The following is a 27,911-nucleotide window of genomic DNA, read 5'->3' on the forward strand; positions in this document are numbered from 1 at the left end:
GGGTTCTCCACATATCCCTCTTCTTCCCAAGGAAAGAGCAAATCGTGGACTGGTTGAGCCACATATCTAGTCAGGAGTAGCGGTGTAGTTCATTCCCACAAGCTCAGACACTTCCTCCATCATTTGCATTAATCCAAGTTGGTTCTCTGTGATGGTTATTTGCTTCATAAGATGTTCGTTGAAATCCCTTCGCATCACCTCCATCATGTGCCAGACTTGGATTAAGATTTTCATTCGGGACAAACAAAACTCCAGAGGCTGTTTCTCGCACTTGAATTTGTACTAGATCAGCCGAAAACTCTACAGAGTAGATGAGGTTGCTTTTTTGCACTGAAAAGATCTTTTTGAGCAATAAACTGAGTAAAAGGTACAGAGTTAAAAAAAATGATTAAGAGCTAATTGATGGTAGTTAAGCTGGAAATAAAATGAGTTAACTTGAGAATGTGGAGACCTTCAACTCAAATCTGTGGGTTGAACCAATCAGATTAGATTTTCCTTATATGGTCGGTAGTCGTGTCCAATCAGATTTCAGCTTCCTTTTATAAAATTTTGATAAAAAATTGTATCCAATCAGAAACATACTTACATTTAAGGCGTTTTTGATAATTTCTCGTTTCCAAAAATTGTTCATTCATCTTCGGTTGTCATACCCAATCAAAAAAATTCACCTTTTATGGACCTAGTTCTTCCAAAAAAAATAAAATATACACAGAGGAAATTGCAAAAATAAATGACCACAGGTTGTTTGCTGTACAAGTTAGAAATATCGCCGATGAAAATAACACAAGAAAAAAAAATAAAACAAGCAGTATCTCTGCAATTTTTCTCGTCAAGTCATTTGAGTTTTTTGTATATAATGAATGAGATTCTACATTTTGATGTAAATTTGAGAGGATAGCTGGAAATCAATGAAATTTTCAAGGCAAATCTCTGAAATAATTTTCCAAACCTCATCATGCAGGACTTTGATCTTCGAAATTCTTCCAAGAAAGAAAGAAATAAAGAACTTTGTTGAGAGTTTTTACAAGTTTGGGAATCGGGTAAGGAATAAAAAGAGTCTATTATCGTACGAATTTTTATTTAGTTTCAGTTTGTCGAGAATAAATAAAAAAAATTTTCTAGTCAGGGGTAATTCAGCAGAATTTTTATTTATGATACTCAAAATTGGGTTCCAAAGTAAACACTTTGATTGAGTAAGTTGGCCTAATTAGTTTTTTTACTTAGTGGGAGAACTTTATTTTGGACAATATAAACGTCCAAAAAACTTTGAATAAAGTAAGAATCTACATCTTTTTCATCAATAAGGAAATCACACGGTATACATTTTCTTGTAGAGTAACTCAAGGAAGTTCAAATGTTTTTCATTTGACATTTTTCAAATAATGATTTTTTCATCCAAAGTTATGTCTAGAAACTGCTTAGTTCTGATTGGTTGAAACTTTTCCTGGAAAACTCTACAACTTTCGAAGGAATGACGTAGGCGATGACGACATTACCATAAAAGGAAAAATGCATAGGTGGTGACGTCACTTCTGTTTTAGAATGGCGTCATTAACATAGAAGAGCCTATGAAACGAAAATTTAAGATAAGGAACATTATTTCGATTACTGTTTTGAATTTTTTTAAATACAAATTCAGGATTTTTCAGAGTATCTTTTAATCGATTATCCAAATTTAAAAATTTCCGGTTGTTTATATTACAATATACTTGAAAGAAATTGATAAAATTAGGTACTTTGGTAATTTAGTTTTTCATTGCCTCCAAAAATTTGAAAACTGTTCGATGGAATTATCAAAATTTGAAGTGAGTATCAAACCACAAACCAGACAAGAAACCTCATTTATCTCATTTTGGTGTCAAATGTATATGTTCGTTATCTTGGAAAATTCAATAGAACTGAATAATTGCGAAATTTCATGTGAATATTTCATTCTGATTGGTTGATATCAAAATTGTTGAAAACTCCATTTTGAGTAAAAGCTGATTGGTTGAGATCAAAAAAGATTAAAATTTCCCTATAAGTAATGATCGATTCTGATTGGTTGATATCAAAACTTTTGAAAACTCCATGGTTACATTGGATGATGTTTATTTTAACTTGATCAAATAGTACGATATCCATTCTAATTTTTTTCACGTTAAAAACAATTGTTCAATAAGTTTTCTGTTTTTAGTCATTTTTATTCATTTTTTGAGGCTATCAACCCTCCTTATCTAAAAGGTTGGGACATTTTAAATCTACAATTTTTCTTCAATTTTCTTTACTTACTATGATGCCGTCACTAAATAGAAAAGAAAGAGTTGCATGTCTTGAATGTGGCAGAGAATACACTCGCTTACACGCATCATGACATCGTAGAACCTGTGGTGTTTTGGAGTGTTCGAACTGTAGTTTTTATACATATACCAGCGAGGCACTCACTAATCATATCAAGAAGAAGAATTCTTCTTGTCAACATAATGTTATTTTATTTACACAGCAATCTCGAAACACACGAATAAAATTAGTATATTTTCTATATAAACATAGAAATTACCATGAATAAAAATTTTGCTGAAACTGAAAAGTTTGTATAGACTTTCAGTTTCAGCTAAAATTTTTTTGTGATAATTTTTTAAAAATCCTAGTAAAAATAATACATTTTTTTCATCACAATTTTTGATATATCATTTAAGTTTTTACTGAATAGTTGTGATTGATGATAAAACCAGCAACATCCCAGTTCAGAAAGTCGTGAAACTTTCAACAGAAATCGAACGGAAAACCTTTAATTTGGGGTAAAAAAATCCCTTGGTTGCAAGCTTGGAGAGATTTTGTTGAAATATAATTGTAGTAAAAGTTCATAACATACGCTAATGAGTGGTTAAGTGTTTGTTTAAAACTTATAAAAAACCGGATACTTATAAAACATCGACCAATTGAAAAGTTCGGCCTAGTTACCATTTAAAATTTTCCTTCTTTAGTGCTTGTGAAAGTGTTCATAGAGTAGAGCGATTTAAAGCAGATAAAGGGGGTCAATTTATTAAAAATTGTGATGTTTGTAGAAAAATTGTAAAAAAAACTGGATACTTATAAAACATCGACCAATTAAAAGGTTTGGCCTTGTAACAATTTAAAAATTTTTCTTGTTTAGTGCTTGTAAAATTGTGCATAGAGTAGAGCGTTTGTGAGCAGATAAAGGCGGTCAATTTATTAAGAATTGTGGTGTTTGTTAAAAAATTATAAAAAAACTGGATACTTATAAAACATCGACCAATCGGCCAATTAAAAGGTTTGGCCTTGTTACCATTTTAAAATTTTTCTTGTTTAGTGCTTGTAAAAGTGTTCATAGAGTAGAGCGTTTTTAAGCAGATAAAGGAGGTCAATTTATTAAGAATTGTGGTGTTTGTTAAAAATTGTACAAAAAATTGGATACTTTTAAAACATCGGCCAATTGAAAGGTTTGGCCCTGTTACCATTTTAAAATTTTCCTTGTTTAAGGCTTGTAAAAGTGTTCATAGAGTAGAGCGTTTTTAAGCAGATAAAGGGGTCAATTAATTGAGAATTATTCTTCTGCTTTTTGACAGTTTCAGAAAAAAATGATAATTGACCTAGAAAAAATTTTAAAAAATGTATGTTTTTGCTAACCTTTGAAAATTTCTAGATAATAATATACATCTTTCTCAACTAAAAATTTACTTAACTATAAAAATTCACAGTTGAAACAGCAACATACAGTTATCCGATTGAGAAAATAATTTGAAGACTTTTAACAAAGAATTTCAATGGAAACTCAATTTATTTCATCAGGATTTTTGACTTAGTTTCACTAAAATTAGCTTATAAGTGATATCTTGAGAAAAAATCCAATATGAAAAGTGTCAAAGATTTTTTTATGTGTAATTTATTGGAAAAATTGGTATCATTTGATAAACCTAATTAAACATTCCGATGTTGTGAGGATATTTTTGTGAATTAAACCCAACTCCGACATTTCCTGGAAGATTATATATGAAACATAAAGCAAAAAATTGCTTTCAAGATCTACATTTCATTATTTTGGATGAAAAAAATTCGTTGCGGAAATATTTTTAAAAATAAATATGGAGCTTGCTGACTAAGCAAACTGATACTTTAGCAGACCAAATATTAATTATATCAAAATTTAACATGAGTATTTTCAATCAGACACACAGTATAGGTTTTGTTCTGGTTTCTTCAATTTTTTTTCATTTAGGTAGAACTATAGATTTTTGCTTTAAAAAATTCGCAAAACTATTTAATTGTTACAATTTGCTCCTTGATTTCCTTTTATAAATCAATTTTTCTGAGAAGTGTTCTTATAGAAGTTTTCAGACGTTGCAGAATTTAGGAACTCGGTTCACCTGCATATTTCTACTTCCGAAGGTTTTCAGATTATAATCAATAGAGCTGCTCTTAATTTGTTCCAAAAACTCAACATAAAAAACATCTTTATATTCTCAATTTATGCATATGCTTTCGATTGCTTTAAGTAGTACAGATTGTTCTCACTTAGGCATTTTTGAGAAAATTTTCTAATTTCATTTCTGCCAACAAATTGTTTGTTCAATTGCTACTATTTTCCTGCTATATTCAACACTTCTGACTGTTTTTTTCGCAAAGTAAGTTCTATGGCAAAAATATATCGTAAGTAGAAAGTAAGAAAAACCTTAAAACATGGAACAACTCTTCGAAAAAATTATGAAAGATATGTTGTAAAAGCAATAGAGAGATAATCATCATTTATGAAGAAGTTTTTGTTGAACTTCATCCAAAGTCTATTATACTTTTTATGAAAGGCTTACCCTATTTTTAGTCAATTTTAGCACTAAACTGTTCGTTTTACATCATTGTTATAAATTTATTCTTTTTAACTTGATACTTTTCTCACATTTGTACAAAGTTGGGCAAATCATTGAGAAAAAACTGAGGAGGAGTTGAATCATGTAGTTTTATCTAGAAATTTCAATGAATATTGCTCCTATTGTTTATTTGAATTGAGATTCTTAGAAAAATTCTCCATGAACTGGATGAAAATTCAGTTGAGTACGCAAAAAAAATAACACAAGAAAAAAAATATAACAAGCAGTATCTCTGCAATTTTTCTCGTCAAGTCATTTGAATTTTTTGTATATAATGAATGAGATTCTACATTTTGATGTAAATTTGAGAGGATAGCTGGAAATCAATGAATTTTTCAAGGCAAATCTCTGAAATAATTTTCCAAACCTCATCATGCAGGACTTTGATCTTCCAAATTCTTCCAAGAAAGAAAGAAATAAAGAACTTTGTTGAGAGTTTTTACAAGTTTGGGAATCGGGTAAGGAATAAAAAGAGTCTATTATCGTACGAATTTTTATTTAGTTTCAGTTTGTCGAGAATAAATATAAAAATTTTTCTAGTCAGGGGTAATTCAGCAGAATTTTTATTTATGATACTCAAAATTGGGTTCCAAAGTAAACACTTTGATTGAGTAAGTTGGCCTAATTAGTTTTTTTACTTAGTGGGAGAACTTTATTTTGGACAACATAAACGTCCAAAAAATTTTGAATAAAGTAAGAATCTACATCTTTTTCATCAATAAGGAAATCACACGGTATACATTTTCTTGTAGAGTAACTCAAGGAAGTTCAAATGTTTTTCATTTGACATTTTTCAAATAATGATTTTTTCATCCAAAGTTATGTCTAGAAACTGCTTAGTTCTGATTGGTTGAAACTTTTCCTGGAAAACTCTACAACTTTCGAAGGAATGACGTAGGCGATGACGACATTACCATAAAAGGAAAAATGCATAGGTGGTGACGTCACTTCTGTTTTAGAATGGCGTCATTAACATAGAAGAGCCTATGAAACGAAAATTTAAGATAAGGAACATTATTTCGATTACTGTTTTGAATTTTTTTAAATACAAATTCAGGATTTTTCAGAGTATCTTTTAATCGATTATCCAAATTTAAAAATTTCCGGTTGTTTATATTACAATATACTTGAAAGAAATTGATAAAATTAGGTACTTTGGTAATTTAGTTTTTCATTGCCTCCAAAAATTTGAAAACTGTTCGATGGAATTATCAAAATTTGAAGTGAGTATCAAACCACAAACCAGACAAGAAACCTCATTTATCTCATTTTGGTGTCAAATGTATATGTTCGTTATCTTGGAAAATTCAATAGAACTGAATAATTGCGAAATTTCATGTGAATATTTCATTCTGATTGGTTGATATCAAAATTGTTGAAAACTCCATTTTGAGTAAAAGCTGATTGGTTGAGATCAAAAAAGATTAAAATTTCCCTATAAGTAATGATCGATTCTGATTGGTTGATATCAAAACTTTTGAAAACTCCATGGTTACATTGGATGATGTTTATTTTAACTTGATCAAATAGTACGATATCCATTCTAATTTTTTTCACGTTAAAAACAATTGTTCAATAAGTTTTCTGTTTTTAGTCATTTTTATTCATTTTTTGAGGCTATCAACCCTCCTTATCTAAAAGGTTGGGACATTTTAAATCTACAATTTTTCTTCAATTTTCTTTACTTACTATGATGCCGTCACTAAATAGAAAAGAAAGAGTTGCATGTCTTGAATGTGGCAGAGAATACACTCGCTTACACGCATCATGACATCGTAGAACCTGTGGTGTTTTGGAGTGTTCGAACTGTAGTTTTTATACATATACCAGCGAGGCACTCACTAATCATATCAAGAAGAAGAATTCTTCTTGTCAACATAATGTTATTTTATTTACACAGCAATCTCGAAACACACTCCAGGTGAAAATAAAATTAGTATATTTTCTATATAAACATAGAAATTACCATGAATAAAAATTTTTGCTGAAACTGAAAAGTTTGTATAGACTTTCAGTTTCAGCTAAAATTTTTTTGTGATAATTTTTAAAAATCCTAGTAAAAATAATACATTTTTTTCATCACAATTTTTGATATATCATTTAAGTTTTTACTGAATAGTTGTGATTGATGATAAAACCAGCAACATTCCAGTTCAGAAAGTCGTGAAACTTTCAACAGAAATCGAACGGAAAACCTTTAATTTGGGGTAAAAAAATCCCTTGGTTGCAAGCTTGGAGAGATTTTGTTGAATTATAATTGTAGTAAAAGTTCATAACATACGCTAATGAGTGGTTAAGTGTTTGTTTAAAACTTATAAAAAACCGGATACTTATAAAACATCGACCAATTGAAAAGTTCGGCCTAGTTACCATTTAAAATTTTCCTTCTTTAGTGCTTGTGAAAGTGTTCATAGAGTAGAGCGATTTAAAGCAGATAAAGGGGGTCAATTTATTAAAAATTGTGATGTTTGTAGAAAAATTGTAAAAAAAACTGGATACTTATAAAACATCGACCAATTAAAAGGTTTGGCCTTGTAACAATTTAAAAATTTTTCTTGTTTAGTGCTTGTAAAATTGTGCATAGAGTAGAGCGTTTGTGAGCAGATAAAGGCGGTCAATTTATTAAGAATTGTGGTGTTTGTTAAAAAATTATAAAAAAACTGGATACTTATAAAACATCGACTAATCGGCCAATTAAAAGGTTTGGCCTTGTTACCATTTTAAAATTTTTCTTGTTTAGTGCTTGTAAAAGTGTTCATAGAGTAGAGCGTTTTTAAGCAGATAAAGGAGGTCAATTTATTAAGAATTGTGGTGTTTGTTAAAAATTGTACAAAAAAATTGGATACTTTTAAAACATCGGCCAATTGAAAGGTTTGGCCCTGTTACCATTTTAAAATTTTCCTTGTTTAAGGCTTGTAAAAGTGTTCATAGAGTAGAGCGTTTTTAAGCAGATAAAGGGGTCAATTAATTGAGAATTATTCTTCTGCTTTTTGACAGTTTCAGAAAAAAATGATAATTGACCTAGAAAAAATTTTAAAAAATGTATGTTTTTGCTAACCTTTGAAAATTTCTAGATAATAATATACATCTTTCTCAACTAAAAATTTACTTAACTATAAAAATTCACAGTTGAAACAGCAACATACAGTTATCCGGTTGAGAAAATAATTTGAAGACTTTTAACAAAGAATTTCAATGGAAACTCAATTTATTTCATCAGGATTTTTGACTTAGTTTCACTAAAATTAGCTTATAAGTGATATCTTGAGAAAAAATCCAATATGAAAAGTGTCAAAGATTTTTTTATGTGTAATTTATTGGAAAAATTGGTATCATTTGATAAACCTAATTAAACATTCCGATGTTGTGAGGATATTTTTGTGAATTAAACCCAACTCCGACATTTCCTGGAAGATTATATATGAAACATAAAGCAAAAAATTGCTTTCAAGATCTACATTTCATTATTTTGGATGAAAAAAATTCGTTGCGGAAATATTTTTAAAAATAAATATGGAGCTTGCTGACTAAGCAAACTGATACTTTAGCAGACCAAATATTAATTATATCAAAATTTAACATGAGTATTTTCAATCAGACACACAGTATAGGTTTTGTTCTGGTTTCTTCAATTTTTTTTCATTTAGGTAGAACTATAGATTTTTGCTTTAAAAAATTCGCAAAACTATTTAATTGTTACAATTTGCTCCTTGATTTCCTTTTATAAATCAATTTTTCTGAGAAGTGTTCTTATAGAAGTTTTCAGACGTTGCAGAATTTAGGAACTCGGTTCACCTGCATATTTCTACTTCCGAAGGTTTTCAGATTATAATCAATAGAGCTGCTCTTAATTTGTTCCAAAAACTCAACATAAAAAACATCTTTATATTCTCAATTTATGCATATGCTTTCGATTGCTTTAAGTAGTACAGATTGTTCTCACTTAGGCATTTTTGAGAAAATTTTCTAATTTCATTTCTGCCAACAAATTGTTTGTTCAATTGCTACTATTTTCCTGCTATATTCAACACTTCTGACTATTTTTTTCGCAAAGTAAGTTCTATGGCAAAAATATATCGTAAGTAGAAAGTAAGAAAAACCTTAAAACATGGAACAACTCTTCGAAAAAATTATGAAAGATATGTTGTAAAAGCAATAGAGAGATAATCATCATTTATGAAGAAGTTTTTGTTGAACTTCATCCAAAGTCTATTATACTTTTTATGAAAGGCTTACCCTATTTTTAGTCAATTTTAGCACTAAACTGTTCGTTTTACATCATTGTTATAAATTTATTCTTTTTAACTTGATACTTTTCTCACATTTGTACAAAGTTGGGCAAATCATTGAGAAAAAACTGAGGAGGAGTTGAATCATGTAGTTTTATCTAGAAATTTCAATGAATATTGCTCCTATTGTTTATTTGAATTGAGATTCTTAGAAAAATTCTCCATGAACTGGATGAAAAATCAGTTGAGTACGCAAAAAAAAGGTTAAAAATGGAAAAATGTGGATAGATTTGTTTAACTTTTTTAATTTTGTTTTCTCAAAAATTACGATTAAATTCTTTACTTCACCAAGAAATTGGAAGTTTCAATATTGATTCAGCTTATATGAGCTTTCCTTTTAGTTTTCAGAGTATTATTTAACACTCGTTTCAGCTCAAAATATGGTAAATTTTATCGTATTTAAATATTTTGAGAGAAAATTGTGGAAAATTCCATATATTTTAAAATTTGTAACATTGTCTCAACATCGTTTCAACGTTTCAAATGAAATACAACTTGAGCTTAATTTTTATCTCTGTAAGTAAGTATACTCTTTCATTTAGATCAGAAGCAACAAAAATTTAGCCAAAACTTTGATGTTTCTGCAAATTTTTTTATAAAAACTTAAAATGTTTGCAATTTTTCACACAAACTTTTTTCTGGATCTTCTGTAGATTAGAAACCAATATGAGCTTTGCCTCTGGTATGCAGAGCTATATTTAAATTGATTTTGAGCTCAAGTTAGGGTAAATTTTATCATATTTCAGTATTTTGAGAGAAAAAAATGAACAAATCCATTTTTCTATTTAAAATTTGTATCATTGTCTCAGCATGATTCAAATTAAAATACAATTTGGGACTAATTTTAAGCTCTACACGCTTTTATGTTTTTACAATTACATCATATGGAACAAAAATTTTGACCAATACCTGAGTTTTTTGCAATTCCTTCCAAAAACTTAAAGTTTTTGCAACTTTTTCCAAAACTTTGAACTTTTGAAATTTTTTCAAAAAATTGAAATTTTTCGAAATTGCAGTAGGTTTCAGCAAAGTTTCAGGTTGATAGAACCTTGTTTCAATAAGTAAGATTATCTAATAACTTAATCATTAAGTCGAATTATAACAAATCTTATCGTGTTTTGAAGTTTTAAAAAAAAAATCAGTTTTTTTTGATAAAAAGCCTCAATTTTGAAACTCTTTCCATTGACTTACCATGTACCAAAAAACAGATTAAAAGACCTTTATTCTACAATCTGCACGTAATCAACCATTAATTTTTTCCAATTAGATAACGCGCACCGGGATTTTTGCGAAAAAAACTAGACATTTCCACACAAAACCCAAAAAACACCATTTTTCTTCAGCTTACCATCACACTGAAAGCTTAATATTGGTATTCCCTATCTTAATACCTTATAACTCTATACCCAATGTTAATACATAGCATGGCGGACCGTAAATCTATAACGTATCTTAAAACGTGTCCGGCATGCTCTCCCATCCCCCCCCCCCCCCCCCCCACTATAGCCCCAACATCTACTACTGCATTACAACTAATTTGATCAACTCAGCAGGATGGTTTTTAGTTGAACATTCCAATTCTTGAATTTTACGGAATTTTTAATCTGGAAAAACGAAATGCGAGAACTAACCATCTAAGTAAAGTGAAAAAATTGATGATAAACAGTTTCTGATGTCTAAAAGTCAATTTACATAATCGGTTCCCAAGTAGGCCTCATAGACAACAGAACATAATCGGTCCCAGTCCCAAAACGCTTGTGGTCAAGCAAATTTTTTTTTACAATTTAAAAAATAAGTTATAATCCATCCAAAGTTCATTTTATTGGTTGGATTTGTTTCCATTTTTTTCGCGTTTGCAACATTTATCACATGTGTAGTGCCGAAATTTCGCAACAATGCTCTGACGGTAGGGCCTCAATCTCAACCCTAATTTTTGAACCCCAACGTTCTTGAACCAGTTCAAAACAAGTATTCAATATATCCACCTACATTTTTAATAACTATCACAGTAAAATACTTAGAACTAACCAATCATGATCCATGACTAAAACTTACAAAAATTTGTATGGCTGAAACTGTTTATACTTTTTGCCAGAGAAGAAAAAATTTAACTTTGCAAACAGTTGTTTTTCTTCTCCTCTAATCACGCAAGAACACAAGTATATACTAGATCTATTGAGACCAGGAAATATAAGAACAAGATTAGGTTCGGTATTAGACTAAAAATTTGCACGGATCTCTTCGTCCGAAAACAAGATAGCGTGACGACCAGACGGTGTACCTTATAGACGAAGCCGCCTTCAAGTGGTAGACCCGGCATCCCGGCTTGCTCAGAAGTCTCCGGATTTTTGGTTACGGAGTGTCTGAAGCCGGCCAGGTTGCTCCGCCTGCTCATACTCACGCTGCTCATACTCACGCCAGACCTGTGACAAATGTGGCTGGATACATTTTGAATGCAGTGGCCTCAAATTTTCAAAAGAACATCACAGAGACTTTTACTGCCCCCTTTGCACTTCTACTTTCATTTTACCTCCCCCAGAACCAAAACCCCATCCACCACCTCTTACCAAGTAACGATTCCCACAAAACAAACCTTGCCCACAGCCCCTTCTGCAACCAATTCCCAAACCAAACAATCTAAAGCATCCTTAGAACCCTCCAGTTTAATTGTAATGGAATCTTTGGGAAAGCTCCTGAAATTGCAGCTTTCCTAGCCCGGAATTAAATACACATAGCCCTATTCCAAGAAGCCAAGCTCAAGAAACAAAGCCGTATACCCTCACTAGGTCCCTTATTCACTCTAATTCGAAAGGACGGGCGCATAGAGGGTGGAGGCCTTCTCATTGCAATACATGAATCCATACATTACGAAGAAGTAAGTTTAAATAACGACGGAACACTAGAGGCTTTGTGTTTAATAGTAGTAGCCGGTACGTCGAAACTTCGTATTAGTATTTTTTGTATCACCCCCTAGATTTAGTTGTCCCCCAAATTACACTGAGTCCTTTACTGATCTCCTGATTCCAAGCGGCACTCTTGCAAACGGGGATACAAACGCCCACTCTTCCCTCTGGAGTTCATATTTAGAAGAAGATCAACGTGGTCATTACAAATGAAATAACTGAACCCATTTACGCCCCCCTAAATGATGATACCCAAACAAGAGTACCTTTTAATTCTTTATCCTCTGATGCACAATTATCCTCTCTTGACATCTCCCTAGCATCGCAGAGCCTTTTACTTTCTTCGGCCCGGACCCCAATGAAATCTCTAGGCTCCGACCACCTCCCCATAATTATCGAATTACCTCTAGAGAACAGCATACACTTTTCTCCGAAAAAGATTTTATTAATTTCCTCAGTGCTGATTGGCGGCAATTTACCAAGGAGATTGAGTCGAGTTGCCTTGCCTCGAGGTTTTGTTCTTTAGTTAAGGTCAGGTTGCCTTGCCTCGAGGTTTTCTTCTTCAGTTAAGGCCTCGAGGTTTTCTTCTTCAGTTAAGGTCAACTCTTTCGGGATCTGGTACTGAGGGCAGCACGCCACCACATCCCCGCCGGGCGCCACGGCCATTACATCCCGACTCTTTTTCCAGAGTCGGCCTCTCTTTTTCCTGAAAGAGATCTCGATCGCCGCAATAATCAGCCCATTGAACCTACACAGCACTCTCGTCTCACTCCTTCCCAATTGAACTCCCAACTCCTTAATCAGACAGCAAAAGACAACAGAAACAAATGGCGTATATTCCTCCAAACCTGTGATTACCGCACTGGCGCCAGAAAACTCTGGAAAATGGTACGCTCCCTAAACGGATACAGGCCTGTGGTAGGAGGGCACCCTATTCAATTTGAATTGAAAACAATCTCTTCAGACTCAGACATAGCTAAGGCTTTTAATAAACAGATTACAAATGCCAGGATTCATGGGTTAGATAAGCTTCTCCGGAAAACCAGACGCCAAATTGCCAAGCTCACCCTGTTAGATAACCCCATTTTCGCCCCCCACAAACTAATCAAACCCTCGCGAGCTCATGGTCCGGATGGCTTTTGTAACTTTCACTTAAATCACATGGGGCCCCTAGCTCTTGAATTTTCAACCCTTTTTTTAAATATGTCGCTGTCTGAAAATTTTATCCGTCAAATGTGGAAAAATTTGAAGATAATCCCCCTACCTAAATTCGAAAAGGACCATAAATTATCCACTTCTTATAAGCCCATCTCTTTAATTTGCTTGCTGTTAAAGTCTTAGAAAGGCTCTTTCATCTTTTTTTAAACAACGTATCTCCCTACCGCCGCACATCAACATGTTTTTCGTCCTTTCCTTTCTATCACTACTGCGCTTTTCACACTAGAATTTTTTGTCAGAGACGGTTTTAACCAATTCCCCTCCCGCACCGTTTTCTCAATGCTTGACAACTCGAAGGGTTTTGATATGGTGTGTCATCGTATTATCGCGGAACTAATTTTTGACAACCGCTCCCGAGAGGTTTTGTTCGTTGGCTGAGTAACTACTTGAACGGCAGACAAGCCACTACTCTTTTTAACAACCAAGAATCCTTTTAAAATAGTTCACTGTGGAGTCCCCCAGAGCTCTGTTCTTTCGCCAGTCTTTTTAATTTTTACGTCCATGACCATCCAACACCAACCGATAATGTTCGTCTCACAGCTTACGCTGACAAATTTCATCCCTTTTATCAAAGCCCTGATGTAGAGGCAGCATCTCAATCGTTGAACGATTACCTTTATCATCTTTTTTTATTTTTTTTTTCGTTTCCAGGAAATTTTCTTTCGCGTCCTTTTAAGGATCAGTTAGCCTTTTTTCTTCAAACAATAAAGATTTTAACAAAACACCCAGTGTACTTTTAAACAAAGAGCCACTCCCTCTTAACAAAACTCAAACGTTTTAGGGGTTACTTTTGACCCAACTTTACGCTCTGTTGCACACTGTAAAAGATCCACCGACTGGGCTCGACGCAGGATAGGTGTCCTGAAAGCGTTTGCAGCATCCTCTCGGGACAGTCTAAAGAAGCCCTCCTCTTAACTTACAAAGCCTCGGTACGCCCCATTTTTTATTATGGTTCCCTGCTTGGTCACATGCCGTCAGCAAAACTTCCATTAACCACCTGCAGGTTACCCAAAATCAATCCCTCAGAGTTATTACCCGCTCAACACTTATGAGTTCTACTGCCCACTTGCACACTGAGGTCGAGATCCTCAATGTTTCAAATCACCACACTCTTTTAATCTCTCAATTTTTTAAAATCTCGTCATACCGCCCCCATCACCCAAAAATTTTTTACGACTCACACCCCAAGCCTCCACGTCAAGTTCGGCAATCAGTTTTAAGCTCTTTTAAAGTAGATATTGACTCCGTTTCAACCAATCTTAACCATTCACTCAATCCTAATAACCTAGAAGTTTCCACTGTCGTTTTTAACCACCACAAGTCCCTTTTAGAACATAACCACAGAAATCTAGTAACCAAGTTCCTCGCAGAAATCACTCCCTCTAAAGTAATTTGTATACCACCCCCTAAGGTCAAACCCACAAAAAAATCTCTCCTCAGAACTACCCGCTATAAACTCTCTCAAGTCCGGTCTGGTTACAGCCGGCTTTTAAAGACATACCTCTCCCGACTAGACAACAAAGTTTCCCCACTATGTCCGTACTGTCACCTAGCACCCCATTCTATTTGCCACATTTTAACTGCCCCAAGAATACCTCCCCACTCACTACCGCAGACCTGCGGCTTAGGCCTGTAGAAGTTGCGAAGTTCCTTAGCCTGGAGACGGACGAGCCCAACCCGACCAACGTGGGCTAATGAAAGAGAAAAAAATGTACCAAATCCGAAATTACTCTATGAGAAAGCGACCCTGGACTTAGGCCGATGTGGTGCGAACAAACGAGTCTCGAACAGACGTCTAAAAGTTTAGATTGAGCAAAAAGATAATAGAAAAGAGAAATTAGATCAAAACGCTCAACAAAATGATATACCAAATCCACGTCTCAATAAGTCTGATCAAATAAAATTGATGATAAAGCTGACACCAGGCCACAACCAGGACGACAGACCGAACCTTTACATCATGAAAGGAAAAAACAGACTATAAAGATTATTTCTGTACAAAAATTTTTAAGCAGTAGGTTTTCTCTCATCAATGTGAATTGCAAATAATAGAGCTGTAAAATACTTTACTAAGCCGTATATCTCACTGTGACGCGTATTTATTAAATAAATATTTAACTAGTCGACTACAAAGCTTTCATCTACCTCTAAATTTTCATATTTGCAATGATTTTGTAAAAATTTTCATATTTATTGAATAAGTAGAAAACCAAAAAAAACTAGTTAGTTAAAAGCATTTACGGAAGCCCATATAGTAACGTGAATCAGTTTTTGAATGCTTTAAAATGATTATCACGGTAGAAATTACTCGATTCTATTGTTTAAATATCGAATCATTTCAATTTAACTGGGTTTTTGGAAGGTAGTGAATCCATGAAAATCTCAACAAAATTGATTTAAATTAAACATTTCTTGTGCTCCGAAATGTGATCAAAATTTTGTTACCAAGAAAAATCTCCATCGCAGCGAGCTACAGAGAGCAAGCGTTACTCAAAGAGGGTGTTTCAACGCGAGCTATTGAAGTTAAGGTATTCGGCTCTGAATTCTGCATAATTTAGGATTCATGCGCTAATGAAAAACAAAATTAAGAAAAAGATCTATAAATGTAGCGTTCAGTATCAACGTTTTAGGCACATTTTTGTTAAGCAAAAGACTAATAACTGAAAAATCAATTTAAACCGATTTGTTTTTTTTTGCAAAGTTACATATTATGTTGTCAATTTTTAATTTTCATGTCAAACAACAACCCAAAAACTTGATTAAAAAACGTTGTAAATTTAACTCACAATTTTCTCCAATGTTTGATATAATAACTTGTTCTAAAGGAAAACGCAGAAAAGCGGATTAAAATCGATTTAAATTGATTTTTTTTAAAATTTACTAACATTCAAATAAAAAATAAAACAAAAAGTTGTCAGAAGCGGGTTTGAAATGTTTACAAATCAATTGAAATCGCTTTTTGTATCAAATTAAATCAACTTTAAGCCAATGCAAATACATTTTTAAGGTTTTACTAGATTATCGGTAAAAATTGATTGCAAATCATATTTCTTGTCAGTACGGGTTGAAACTGTCAATCTTCGAATTATTTAGAGTAAATTGACTGATCATGTTGATTTTTTCAATCAAATCGATCTTAATTTTTTTTTGCAGGAAATTTTCATTTGATTTTGTTAGAAAAGGGAAATTCACAATTTAATAAAATATGAAAGGTCCTGTAGTCAAAATAAAGATCAAAACGGTACACTTTTGAATAAAATACATGTCGTTTTAACAAAACATACGCTGCGCCAAAGAAGCAAAGCTTTCGAAGACAATGCCATTAGTTTAAAAAGCCGTGCCATAAGATTGCACAAAAACAATTTGAACCGACGAACAAAATCTGTTTTTTTTCGCCTCTATAAAAAATCAGTTTTAACACTTCCTCAGACAAGATATTTTGAATCTTGGATTGACAAAAATAAATCACTCCTAACTTTTTTCAAATCGCCTAACGATCAATTTGCCGCATTCACACGCACGAACGAAGCTCATTAACTCAATCGGCTAAACGGTCATTCTCACCATGATTCGGCTAGGTAGGTTCAGTTGCACCCTTCACAAATGACTTGTTCTCTCTTTTATCCGCGCGGTCTACAAACTATCCCATAATTTGGCATGTCTTCGAAGTCTTAAATCTGGCACGGATTAAGTTTCCATTAAACGGATTCTGACTTTGCACAACTCAGTAAACCAACTTATACATGACCAGAATACATTTTTCAGCCCAGTTAAGAAATGTATTATAAATTATTACCTAATCGCCAATTTCAAACAAACCGGAAGCAGCCCAGCTTCAATTCATTTCCTACATTTTTCCTAATTTTTCCAATTTCAAATGGATCGCTAGATAAATGGGAAAATCATTATTTCAAATTGTCCACGAGACATGTCAATGTGCTTCCGCAGTTCTGAGTCAGCCGTGATTTTTTGTTTTGATTTTTTCATTGTTTCTACCTAAATCCCAGTTCAATTCCTTCAAATTGAAAAAAAGTTTGAACTAAGCTTAGATTCAATTAACTGAAATGATAATCTGAAAGGTGAGTTATGATTAACATTTTTTTCTTATATGCCGTTTTTTTCTTAAATTATGTGACTACACGAAATTTATATTACCAGCATGAAATAAAGATCTCTAATAAGCTAAAAATTTGATGGATGATTAGTTTTTTGTTCCGACTTTCGAGACGAAAGTAACGGAATATTTGTGCTCGGGTGGTTTTTTTTTCTTCAGACAAATTTCGACTTTTTAACTAGCCATTTTTGACGGAATTTTTTATATCATTCGAAAGCCATTGTTGTCCTGAACTTGAAAAGTTTGAAAAGATATTTCACCTGTGATCATTTTTCGTAAAGTTATGAAGGTTTAAAGATTGCCATTTTGGCCATTTTGACCAATTTGGGACAACTAACGCGCGATATAATTCGCGCTACTAACGCGTAAGCGGAGATTTAATCCGTCTTATAAATCGTTCCAAATTGGTTGAACGAAGCTGATATGCCATAATTGATTTTTTACAAGGAATTTATATGGCGTGTGGGGGATGGTTTTCATAAATAAATTTCAAATTTTGGAAAAAAAAATTTCATTTTATTTTATTTCATTTAGTTTTTTATGTCATTACTGCTGCTCCATAAACCTTAAAAGGTAGTCGGAACATTCAGGGCTTCGCCCTGACCCGAGCAGTCTTGTTGTTATTTGAGCTGGTCATTGATCAAAATTTCAATGGTTTCTTCATCTTTCAAGCTGCTTTTTGACACACTTTTCAGTATAACTGCCCCGACTTTCAAAGAAAATGGAAAATTTATGCTTGGGGTGGTTTATTTATTCAGTCAATCTTCGGCTATCGAAATACTATTTTTAAAACAAACAATTTTCTTACACATTGAAGGTATCGAGGAAAAATATGGTTTACCTGCGATCATTTTTGCAAAGTTCTGAGGGTTGAAAATTGCTAATTAGGCCATGCTCAAAACTAAATTATGCGCGCTTTGAAGCTTTGACTCACAATGCTGAAAGGAGTAACGCGGGCTATTTTTGCGCGACTAAATATCCCATATAACAAAGCTGTTCCACGTTGGAATGAGGCTAGCTAAGCTAATCGGTCGTAATAGTTTCGAACTTTGAGTTTCACACTTGATCTTTGATGTTTTCCAAATTGATAGTTTTTTCAAAATTTTCTTTTCCAAAAATTAATCGATATGAATTAAGGGTCAGTCAGAACATGCTTTGTCCTGATATAGGAGCAATTTTGTTGCGGTAAAACTAACTCTGATGCAAATAAAGAAAATTCGTAAAACTAAAAAGGAAAATGTGTCTCTGGCAAAAAAATTCTGTCCGTATTTTTTTCAAACTTTGTGTCAATAAAAAACTTTGCGAATTTAAAACAAACAAATAAGTTTTTGTTGGATATTCTTTGTTTCAACTATAAGCAGCTAATCAGCTTTTTATTGGAATAGAAATTTTATTAACAGAAAAGCTTCATATATAGATTTTTAAATCTGAAATGAATCAAAAACGTGTAAAATCGGTCCGAAATTGCCAGAATAAGGATTTTTCTTTCTAAAGAAGGCGTTCTAGAATATTATGGATGCATTTTTTGCGACAAAATTTCAGCTACATGTCAATTGTTAAACAATAAACTAAAACGGAACGTGTTCAGTGAGTCGATGTATCAGGAATAAATTAGATCGAAGAAATGAAGTTATGTAGTATTTAATTTGATGAATTTTCAAGGATCGATAGAAGCTTTGCTGAGCTGAAATGACTCAAACACATATAAACACATATATTGCATATATTGCATCAAACACATATATTGCATAAAAAGAAATGACTCAAACACATATATTGCATATTTCTGATACTCACATGGTCCGCTGATTTTCGATTTGCCCATTCACCAATTACTGAAGCACCGCCAAAAATTTGTTTCAATCGTAATTAGAAATGCAGCGGGATAAGGACGGATCTATGATATTCTTCAGTGGGCAATGTGTTTTAATTAAATAGAATTTTTATGGATGTTTTCGGCCAACCAATACACTGCAAAAAGCCAAAATTTTCTTTGCTGCAGGGCAATTAGTGAGAAATAAAACATTACAGAAACGTTACGTTTTGAGTTCTTTATGGTTCGATTTTCATTATATTTTGATTTTTTATTTAAATTTTATGTGATGGCAAAAAAATTATGTGTCGCTCGGATGAGGACAGATATCACAAAAAGTACGAAAAGGGAACCTTCTTTTTGTGCAAAAAGTGCAAAAAAAGTCTGACGGTAGGGCCTCAACCTCAACCTATGCTTTTCAACCCAAACGTTCTGGAACCAGTTCAAAACAAGTATTCAATGCATCCAATTACATTCTTGATAACTATTACAGTAAAATACTTAGAGCTAACCAATCATGATCCATGACTAAAAATTACAATAATTTTTATGGCTGAAACTATTTATACTTTTAGCCAGAGAATAAAAAAATTTAACTTAGCAAACAGTTGTTTTTCTTCTCCTCTAACCTCGCAAGAACACCAGTATATACTAGATCTATTGAAACTAGGAAATATAAGAGTTAGATTAGGATCGGTATTAGAATATGAAGTTGCACGAACCTATGAGGCCAAAAATAAAATAGCCTGACAACCAGACGGTGTACCTTTTTCGAAATTACTCAATGAGAAAGCCACCCCGGACATAAACTCATCTGGTGCGACCATAAGAGTCTCGAACAGACCTCTACTAAATTAAACTTAGCAAAATTAAAACAGAAAAGACAAATTAGATCAGAGCGCTCAACAAAGGGAGCCGAGTCCTGAAAAAGCAAAAAATGTTGTTTTAATTTTTTTTTCACAATTTGCTTTAAAATCGAAATATAGTGGTTTCTCATTTCATTGACACCTGAGACTGATCAGTTGTTGACTTTTTGCATGAAAAGATTAAAAAATTTTCAAATTGTTTGAAATATTCAATTTCCTCGAGCACTGCCGGTTCGCAAGTAATCCTAGTACTTATTTTAATAACTTATTCAAAAAGGAAAAAACTTTAAATATCCTTCCTATCAGACAATTAAATGCTAAAACCTCGGCCAGTAATGTAATGAAATCTAAACAATTGTGGGTAGCTTTAAGATCAAAACTTGCTAATGGGTTCCCTTACATATATTTTCTTTTCATTACTTTCAACAAATCATTTTCAAGCAGTTGACTCAAATCTAGAGTTTATAAACAGTCAAACTAAGGCACAAATACAAAAAAAAATCAGTATAAGAAAACAGTGCAAAAACTTACTGCAATTTTTGCACTAACAAACAGACTAACAAACTAACTCAAAATTCTTCTACTTTAAATGGAGCCAAAAAAATGGCATCAAAATTGTTTTTTTTCTATCTTAAAGGCAACCAAACAATTAAAACAATTAAAGTAAAACAATTGGCAAAGCTGGTGTCTACTAGTCTATTAACACAATAAGTGGGTCAAATCACAAGCGGATTTAGGGAAGGCGCAAGAACGGATTTACCAAAGTATACTAATTTTGAAGGGGAAGCAAGCGCCGGAAAAAAAATCAATTTTTTGGTTAAAATTTTCCAAAAAGTGGCTAAGAACGCATTTTTTGGCTTGTTTTTTTTCTTCAAAAATTTGGCAGGGGCGCAGAAAATTCTGTCAAACTGGCTAAGTAAGGTCTATACAGCGATTTGGGAGAACTTAGAAAATCAATTTGGTCTTCCTAACACAAACGCTCGACAAAAGTTTCGAAATTTCTGAAACCCGCCCCCCTCTAGAGAAAATCCTAAATCCGCCCCTGGGTCAAATAGCTTATGTCGATTCATTTTGTAATAAATACGGAGCTAGATTAAATCGCAGCTTACAATGCGCAGTAGCAGAAAATTGAGAGGGGCGCATGAGTTAACAACCCCACCTTAAATTGGCAAAATTGGCAAAATTAATTCCCAAAAAAAAACATCTATTTAATTTTACGCTGGAAGCGTCAATTCAATTTAGACTCCGAAAAAATTGCCTAAATAACACCAGAGCCCAAATCTTCCGCTAAATTCTTCAAAAATGGAATAACAATGCCCCGATTGTTCCGTAAGCTTTTTAATAAATATGTTGTATTTTTTGTTGCAAAACCTAAATACAGGTTAAAAAAATGGGCGTCTTTTTTGAAAATCTGTTCTGAAAGCTTGTCGGTTAGTCTGTTGTAAGCTTTTTTACAAGAATTGATAGCAATTTGAATTATTAGATATTTCTTTTCAAAAATTCATCACCCACACGCGCTGTCATGTATAAAACTCATTTATTTTACGAAAATGATCCGACACAGGTAAAAATTGGCCGAAAAATCAAAATAAGTTCCGTTTAATACTTGGTCAGGAAGCCAGATTTTCCCTAGAAAAACAATTTAGCACAAATATTCTGTTTATTTCCTCAATAGTCTGATAAATTTATCGTTTTGCCCTTATACGAGAAAACTTATTTTATGTATATTTGTAGGCTAACTAGTTCCACCAATTAGGCCACTTTCATCAGTTTGCACAGATTTGCTGAAACTTATCTAGCCGCTAACAGTTTTTGGGTCGCTTGGATTTTGTTGTAAATGGAATAAATTTCCCTGTGTGAGGTTAATTATCATGTTACTAACTGAATCACCCGAGCATATGTCCTTAAGAAGAATTTGGTTCATGTTGTTTTAAATGTGAGCATTTTGTTTTTAGTTGTGGGTTCTGTTGTTTAGTCGAGAAGACAAATTTTAGCTTTTGTATTATATAAACAAAATCCTCTTCCTTGGTGGTTCCTTTTTCGAACATAATTCTTTGCTTGTCCCATAGAAAGAAGTTTGTTCGATTTAAGCGGCACTAAGCAACTCCACATGGTAGAAAATGGATCTACAAATCAGGCAACGAGTGTGAACCAAAAGAAAAATGTATGTCCAAAATCAAGTTTTTCAACATAATTAGGAAAAACGTACAAAAATTGGTTGAAAATCCTTAACTTCGGGGTTTTTGTCTGTTCTTTATTTGAGTTCTATAAGGTCTATAACTGCATGATAAACCATTGCAGCTGGATTCTTCTTTCTTAGGTTTTCCTAATTGGCAATAGTCTACCAATTTTGGGCGCAAAAGTGGGAAATTTAGAAGCGAGACATGCGTTAGAAACAAATTTTGGAATTGATCTAGAATAACATTGGGTCTAAACTGAGATCGAAATATTCCGTGAGCTTGACGGGTGTTAAGGCAGGCCAACTGCAGTTTGCGAATGGTATAAAACCAATATTTGCCAAAACGCTACTTAGAGTAACAGTTGTAACTACTCTCAAATTAGTCATTCAGTGCTCCAACTAGATTATAGCTACAGAGCTAAAGAGAGCTCGTCAAAGCAAAACTCTATCAGGTGCGTTTTGTTAGCTTTGAAGTCCCACTAACAGCCAGTTTATTGATCCTTGTATCTCTTCGTGTATAGACCTTATGTCAGTTCATGTTGACCGACCTATGATTGATATCCTTTTAAGTTTTCATGTTTTTTTTTTGTTTCTTTATTGCCTTTGGAATCATCTTGAGTACAAATAGCCCGAAAAACTGTTAAAAATATTTGAATTTTTCAACAAAAAACATGCACTTTTTAGGAAAGAAACCCCCTTGCAGAAAAAAATATTGCAAGTACAGAAAAATGAACAGGGGCGGATTTAGGGAGGGATGCCAAACATTTTTAATGCCAAAAAATGGAATTTAAATGCTTTTTTTCTAAAAGTTATTTCACGTGGATTGTATTGTAAATAATTGGCAAAATTTGTGACTATTCACACAATAATTGGGTCAAATCACCAGTGGATTTAGGTAGGAGCGCGGGAGTGGACGCACCCCCCCCCCCCCCCCCCCCTCAGGAATTTGACCCTCTGCCGACACAAAAGGGTCCCCACCAAAGGAACATTTTTGAGATATTCATTTGTGGTGACGGACCCTAAAATTTTTCTGAAAAAATATATCATCCCTTCCGCCGAGAAAATCCTAGATCCGCCTCTGAAAATAACCATACGGCGCGCATCAAAATCTCGATCACGATCACGAACCAGATTGAAAAAAAAACAAGTTAGCATCAATAATTTTTTAGAAAAAAAATCAAACACATCTGATCAATTGTTTGAGATATAATCTTTCATGCATCATTTGTTGAGTTTTACCAAGTGTATAAAAGTGGACGATTGCTTAGCCGCGGGACTTCTTGCGGTGATATTGATCAAATTATCAAACGAAGTCCAAAATGCTCTCACAATATGTTTTTTTGTTTCTTTACGTACGTGAAAAGCTCTGAGAGACCAACTGGTTAGAGAATAAAAATCCAACTAAGCCAAACGAACAAACATGTATAATAAACACTCGCGGCTCAAGAGTTTAAAGCGTGTTTTAAAGTAGACCATTTAACCATATAACGCATTACTATAACGTATTACCATTCGACCATTGCTTAGGCGAGTACAGTCATTATTGATGGTTTTGGTAGGTACTAATCACAATCAGCACTTCGAAGTAAGCACAAGCTGACGCTTTTTTTCGAATTTTTATCGGAAAAAAACAGCCGCCGCAGAAACTTGTCAAAAATTCTTTTGTGCTTCAACTAACTGTTTTATTTAGTAAAAGCGTGAAGTGATTTTTCAGTGACTTTGTGTCCATTTTAGCAGCTGTTAATTTCGCAATCACGACTTATTATCCACCAAGTTGTCTCGTTAACACAACCTCATAAAACATTCTTTCTGATTTATGGCAATGTTGATTTCAACGTCCATAAAAATGATTGAGCCACAGAAAAGTTTGATATAATTTGTAACTTTTACATTGGTTTTGTATAGCTGTAGAAGTGCGTTATCAAAATTTTTGTTCAACCTAGATTTTGTCATAATTTCAAAAAATAAATCAAACTATCGCCATGGCTTTTCCTTGCTTGCAAATAGCATTGTTACCAGTTATAACATCTTTTTTGATTACCTGCCGCGGTGTTGATATTTTTGACCTCAATTATCCGGTAATTAAAAGTGCCCCCAAATCAGCTACTTCAACTTTATTCGGCTATTCGCTCGCCTTCTTTTCCCGAAACAGTGAATCTTCAGAGGAGTGCAGCGGGTCGACCCGGTGCCACGAGATGCTTATAGGTGCTCCTCTGGACAATCAGTTTGAACAAAATTCAGGCGCTTTTTATTCCTGCCCTGTCAATTCATACACAGACGATTGTTCTTTTGTTCACACATATGAAATACGTGAAGACTTGTCGCAACCTGTTTTTGTTCCTCAGAGAGGCGGCAAAAGTTCAATCAACCCAAACTACTTGTGGAGTTTTGAAAATGCTTGGCTAGGATCTTCCATTTCGACTCCCGAAGTGGACGTGGGTTTGAAACCTGAAGAGACCCTTGAGGACTTCGCAGTTGTTTGCGCCAACCAATTTTCGTTTCTGTCTAACTCAAGATACATGAACACGAAAGCATCATTGCTCCATGAAATCAAAAACGCCAGTTATTTCACCGGAATGTGTTTGAAGTTTGACGACAATTTGGACCTTGTGCCAATAAATGATGAGTTTGACCGGCGCTTTCCTTGCCCGATTATCAGTAGCGACAGTTCAAATAATGTCGGATGTCAGACCGGGTTTAGTTCGGACATGCGTCAGTTTAGATCGGAAGGCTCTCAGTCGACCACAAGACAGTTTCTGTATGGTGCTCCGATCACCGGACAATGGTACGATGGACTTCCCATCATGCAGGAGGAAGTGAGCTATGACTCAATGCCCGAAAATCCAGACTTCTACTCAAGGCCCACCGTTGTTCTTAATAGGTTCGAAAGTTTTAATATAGATTATAATAATCTAAATTTAAATTGAAAATTTGAAGTTTTTTTCAAATCTACGACACGAAAAAAATGAACTTCAAAAATGGTCAAGCAAAGATATTTGATATACAAAATAGGACGATTCGACTTGTTTTGACGAGGAGAAACTTTCCAGTTAATTGAGTTGTTGCAAAAAATTTGATGTAAAATAAATCTTCTGGAGCAGACTCTCTTGGTAGTTTGTAATGATAACTTAAGTTAATTGTCATTCTGCAATTTTAAGTTGGCGCGGAATTTGATTTTTCTTTCAACCGGAAAGGTGTTGAATTTTCAGCAAAAAGTTTTAAGGTTTGTCGATCTTTTTTACGTCGACCAAACTGATGTTCCGAGATCTACAGAAACACTATGAAGACCTTATTAATGGCGTTTTTGGTTTTTTTGGAACTTTCAGACCAAATGCCTTTTTTGGCGCGCGCTTCCACCTCAAAATGTTTCGCCAAAGATCCATTAGAATTAGAATTGTTTATGAGTCTTTTGGCCAAAACTAAATGTAAAATAGTACCAAAGAGTCCCTGAGGACCCTTTAACCCGCTCCTCCTTCCCCGTTAAATAAGCTCATGGTATGCTCAAATTTCAAGTATTGCTCAAGTGAATAAGTGGGCTTCATGGTTTGGTTCGCCGAATCATTTGTGTCGATGTAAATGCAACTATTTAATTATTTTTATTAGCCAACCATTTTTGTAGATATGAGGAGACCGCAACAGCCACCACCAACTTCAAAGTGTCCTCCAGTGTCAACATAGCCCCCCTCTCCCACCCACTTCTCTCTTCGCAGGGGGGCATGACCACTGCAGATGGGATGCACAAGATGCAATACTTAGCAGGAGCCCCCATGTTCGGAAAGGGTGCTGTGTTCGTAGAGGAGGACTCGGCTCCCGACGATACAAATAGTCCACAGATACTACAGCAGATTTTGAGTGCTAAAATGGGACAGGTAAACAAAACTCAACTTCACGTTTTTCGGAACACGATGAAGCAAGTTAGGGCTCAGCAAATTACACTATGTACTGTTGGAGCAAACTCTAACAAAACTAAATGTACGCTCACTCCAGTCACACTCATTGTACGTGTATTCATAGTTGCAGAGAAATTATGTCTAAAATTTCCTAATTTTTTGTCCACAAGTATAAATTTTTTGAAACAGATTAGAACTTTTCAGTTAACTCTCCATTAAACCCTGGATTTAAAGTATGAACTTTAAAGCAGACTGATTTGCCTTCTGGTGTAAAACAGATGATCTCATTCATATTCTTTGCAAACCAGTATTGGTTGGACGTTTGTAGAGAAGGGGAAAATTTTTGTTTATGGATAGGTTTTTCTGTTCAGACCAGTTTCGAATTTGTTAATAATTTTTTTGACGGAACTTTTTTCGAACTCAAAGAGCTAAAGTTCAAGAAAAGTCAAATTTGATTTTTTTTTTTAATGCCAAAGGGTGTTGGCCCATTTGGGAGAGTTCATGCGAACAAACTTCAAGTTTTCTCATAACGTTTACCAAATCCGATACATTTAAAATGTAAATCATGAAAGATATTATATCCAAACAAGACTGCTCGTATTTCAGGGCAAAGCTGTGACTGTTCCGACTGCCACTTAATCCATATCGAATAGTTTTTTGCTAAAATAAAACATAAGAAAACTATAAAATTTGGACAATATCCAAAATTAAGTGTGAAAAGTTGAGTCGTACGAAATTAATATGACTACATAATCAGTCCGAATTCAATTTAGAACAATTTTGTTGTGCGGGATAATTCGCCACGCATAAAAATTTCGCATTGCGTTTTCATGATTTTGAAAAAAAAATTTCAAAGTGCGCATAAATTAGTCACGAGTATGGCCAAATTTTTTCAAACTCACAAAACCTTGCAAAATTGATCGAAGGTGAAAATTTTTTTCAAATTTGATTTTAAGTAGTTGATTTATTCAAAGGGCTTAAAAGTTTTTTGTTGTAAGCTATTATTTCGATAGCCATAAAATGACTGAAGAAAAAAACCACACTGAGCATAAATATTTCGTTTTCATCAAAAGTCGGAACAAAAATGGGTTAGTAGATGTAACGATGACTTCTCGTAAATCAGAACAAAGCCATGACTATTCAGACTGCACATCAAAACCAATTAAAACGCTTCTGATTAAAAATAGACGCAAAAATTGAGAAAGAAAGTTTCTTTTTGTAAAATTTGAATGTTACAATATATCGCGCGTTAACACAATATATCGCGCGTTAATTATCCCAAAATGACCAATTTAGCAATTTTTAAACCCCCATAACTTTACAAAAATGTTCAATTTTTTTTATTTGAGCTTCGGATAGCAAGATTTTTCAGATGTTCTGAAAATATTTGTCAAAACTGATTATTTAACACGCCGAAAGTTGACTGAATGGAAAAAAAACGACTACAGCATAAATATTCGTTTTCTTCGAAAGCTGGAACCAAAATATCATTTTATAGTTGGCATTCCGTATTCAGCAAAAGCTTTTTTTCTCGATAACTTTTTAATAAAGAATCTAACCTAATGTTCTGTTGTGCTTTTCCTATAAAAACTAAATCAGAAACAAAGTTTTTCAGGAAAAACCTTGCTCTTTTTTAAACATTTCAAAAAAATTTTCTGTTTAAACTTTTATATTACAAGATAAACATTTCTCGCCAGAAAAAAAATGTTCTGTAGGGATTGGATGTGGATAAAATTTGAAAAAATCACGTATTTTTCTTTTTCTTATTGAATGC

At 33.6% G+C, this 27,911-nt stretch overlaps 1 protein-coding gene across 4 annotated transcripts in view; it reads left to right on the forward strand.

Moving 5' to 3' along the window:
- Positions 1 to 27,911, forward strand: part of LOC134842908 (integrin alpha ina-1-like) — a 71,779-nt gene that overhangs the window by 38,745 nt on the left and 5,123 nt on the right. Inside the window, exons 1-3 of one of the 4 annotated variants that reach the window (XM_063859437.1) lie at positions 17,236 to 17,354; positions 23,982 to 25,128; positions 25,867 to 26,116. In XM_063859437.1, the coding sequence (XP_063715507.1) occupies positions 24,230 to 25,128; positions 25,867 to 26,116 (1,149 nt within the window). In that variant the 5' untranslated portion in view covers positions 17,236 to 17,354; positions 23,982 to 24,229. Of the gene's footprint in view, positions 1 to 17,235; positions 17,355 to 21,608; positions 22,700 to 23,219; positions 25,129 to 25,866; positions 26,117 to 27,911 lie in introns of those variants that run through there. The other 3 variants (XM_063859436.1, XM_063859438.1, XM_063859435.1) reach the window with 3 other exon arrangements.

This window comes from Symsagittifera roscoffensis, chromosome 3, assembly GCF_963678635.1.
Source record: "Symsagittifera roscoffensis chromosome 3, txSymRosc1.1, whole genome shotgun sequence".
NCBI classification, from domain to species: domain Eukaryota; kingdom Metazoa; phylum Xenacoelomorpha; order Acoela; family Convolutidae; genus Symsagittifera; species Symsagittifera roscoffensis.